The sequence below is a fragment of the Nematolebias whitei genome, chromosome 10, assembly GCF_014905685.2.
Source record: "Nematolebias whitei isolate Nwh7 chromosome 10, NemWhi1, whole genome shotgun sequence".
In the NCBI taxonomy this organism is placed as follows: domain Eukaryota; kingdom Metazoa; phylum Chordata; class Actinopteri; order Cyprinodontiformes; family Rivulidae; genus Nematolebias; species Nematolebias whitei.
In genome coordinates this window covers 49,070,349-49,073,086 of record NC_056507.1, presented here as the reverse complement: position 1 = coordinate 49,073,086, position 2,738 = coordinate 49,070,349, and the positions used below count along the sequence as shown (strand labels likewise).

The 2,738-nt window shown below is 46.9% G+C and overlaps 1 protein-coding gene across 1 annotated transcript in view; it reads left to right on the top strand.

The window, feature by feature from the left end:
* Nucleotides 1-749, top strand: part of ciao2a (cytosolic iron-sulfur assembly component 2A) — a gene marked incomplete at its 5' end in the record, with an annotated part of 34,247 nt that extends 33,498 nt beyond the window's left edge. Inside the window, 1 exon segment of the mRNA XM_037683042.1 lies at nucleotides 518-749. Coding sequence (XP_037538970.1) covers nucleotides 518-618 — 101 coding nt within the window.
* Between the last annotated feature and the right edge of the window lie 1,989 nt (nucleotides 750-2,738).

The window sequence follows — 2,738 nt, the reverse complement described above, 5'->3', positions numbered from 1 at the left end:
TCTCCAGTTAATAAACAGATGAATGATTGTTGTTGTTTACGTCTCCAGTTAATAAACAGATGAATGATTGTTGTTGTTTACATCTCCAGTTAATAAACAGATGACTCATTGTTGTTGTTGTTTATGTCTCCAGTTAATAAACAGATGAATGGTTGTTGTTGTTGTTGTTTATGTCTCCAGTTAATAAACAGATGACTGATTGTTGTTGTTGTTTATGTCTCCAGTTAATAAACAGATGAATGGTTGTTGTTGTTGTTTATGTCTCCAGTTAATAAACAGATGAATGGTTGTTGTTGTTGTTTATGTCTCAAGTTAATAAACAGATGACTGATTATTGTTGTTTACATCTCCAGTTAATAAACAGATGAATGATCATTGTTGTTTACGGCTGCTGTTAAGAAACAGATGAATGATTGTTGTTCTTTATGTCTCCAGTTAATAAACATATTAATGATTGTTGTTGTTTACATCTCCAGTTAATAAACAGATTAATGATTGTTGTTTTTTACGTTTCCAGTTAATAAACAGATTAATGATAAGGAGCGTGTAGCGGCTGCCATGGAGAACCCTAACCTGAGGGAGATCGTGGAGCAGTGTGTTACTGAACCAGACGACTGACTGAGGAGGAGGAAGATGATGATGATGACGATGATGGTGTTGATGAAGGCCAGAGTGTCTTTTGAGTCTTCACGCAGCTGTTGGCGTCTCCATTCTGGGACAGTTGGTTGGTGGACTCCTGCTGAGGTCTGGTCCATGTTTCAGGACCCTTCTTCCTTCCATCTATCTGTTTCTTTGTCTTTTCTTCACTTTATGTTGAAAAGAACAGATTAAGTTTAGGATTTTTTTTTTAATTTTGGTATTGGCTTTTTTATGGTGTTTGCATTCTTATCGTTTTTACTCATTGAGCTCAGGTTTTATTTTCAAAGTGATTTAAAAAATGTATAAGAGTGAAGTATTAAAACCAACTAACTGAACGTTGTTTCCATGTTTATGACTCGAGAGCTTGAATGTTATCTGTGGGACACTGGATTACAGGGACACCCTGTAATCCAGTGCTCAGGTAGGGTTTGTTTCACTGCACAAACAAGAGTACAACACTTTTCTGTTGATTTGATGCTGGTGTCTGAGAGGCCTTTAAAGTTTAAGTGCATCTTTAATTCCATTAAATGTATGGAGTTAGTTTTTAGTCATACTCCTAGTTTTATTGCTCATCTGCAGCTGAAGCTCAGTTTTAATGTTATCCTTCCACAACACGCCCAGTTCCAGATGATGTCCTATGAGGAAAACAGCTGCCCACCCCTGGTTAAAGACCGTGAGAGGTGACACACCTCCTTTTTCTAAAGTTTTTTATTGCCTGTTGAAAACCTAAGTTTTAAATATTATTTGATGTATTGCAGTTTGTGGGATGGGTGGTGGCCGAGGGCGGGGACCCTGGCGGTCTGATTCTCGGCTACAGAAGCTGGCTTTTGGGACGTGGAATGTCACCTCACTGGTGGGGAAGGAGCCTGAGCTGGTGTGTGAGGCTGAGAGGTTCCGGCTAGAAATAGTCAGACACCTCTACGCATGGCTCTGGCTCTGGAACCAGTTTCCTTGAGAGGGGCTGGACACTCTTCCACTCTGGAGTTGCCCCTGGTGAGAGGCGCCGAGCAGGAGTGGGCATACTTATTGCCCCCCAACTTGGTGCCTGTGTGTTGGGGTTCACCCCGGTGAATGAAAGGGTGGCCTCCCTCCACCTACGTGTGGGGGGACGGGTTCTGACTGTCGTTTGTGCTTATGCACCAAACAGCAGTTCAGATTATCCACCCTTTTTGGAGTCCTTGGAGGGGGTACTGGAAAGTGCACCTCCTGGGTACTCCCTTGTTCTGCTGGGGGACTTCAATGCTCATGTGGGCAATGACAGTGAGACCTGGAGGGGTGTGGTTGGGAGGAACGGCCCCCCTGATCTGAACCAGAGTGGTGGTCTGTGTTTGGACTTCTGTGCTCGTCATGGATTGTCAATAACGAACACCTTGTTCAAGCATAAGTGTGTCCATATGTGCTCTTGGCACCAGGACACCCTAGGCTGCGGTTTGATGATCAAATTTGTCATCGTCTCATCTGATCTGTGGCCACATGTCTTGGACACTCGGATGAAGAGAGGGGCAGCGCTCGGATGAAGAGAGGGGCAGCGCTGTCCACTGATCACTACCTGGTGGTGAGTTGGCTCCGATGGCGGAGGAGGATGCCGGTCAGACCTGGCAGACCCAAACGTATTGTAAGGGTTTGCTGGGAACATCTGGCAGAGTCGCCTGTGAGACGGAGTTTTAACTCCCACCTCCGGGAGAACATGTTCCAACGGAGGTGGGGGACATTGAGTCTGAGTGGACCATGTTACGTGCCTCTGTTGTCGAGGTGGCTTACCGGAGCTGCGGCCGCAAGGTTGTCGGTGCCTGTCGTGGCGGCAACCCTCGAACCCGATGGTGGACACCGTCGGTGGACACCGTCGGTGGAGACCGTCGGTGGAGACCGTCGGTGGACACCGTCGGTGGACACCGTCGGTGAGGGATGCTGTCAGGCTGAAGAAGGAGTTCTATCGAGCCTTTTTGGCCTGTGGGAGCCCGAAAGCAGCTGATGGGTACCGGTAGTCTAAGCGACATGTGGCTCGGGTGGTCGCTGAGACAAAAACTCGGGCATGGGAGGAGTTCGGAGAGGCCATGGAGAATGACTTCCGCACGGCTTCGAGGCGATTCTGGTCCACC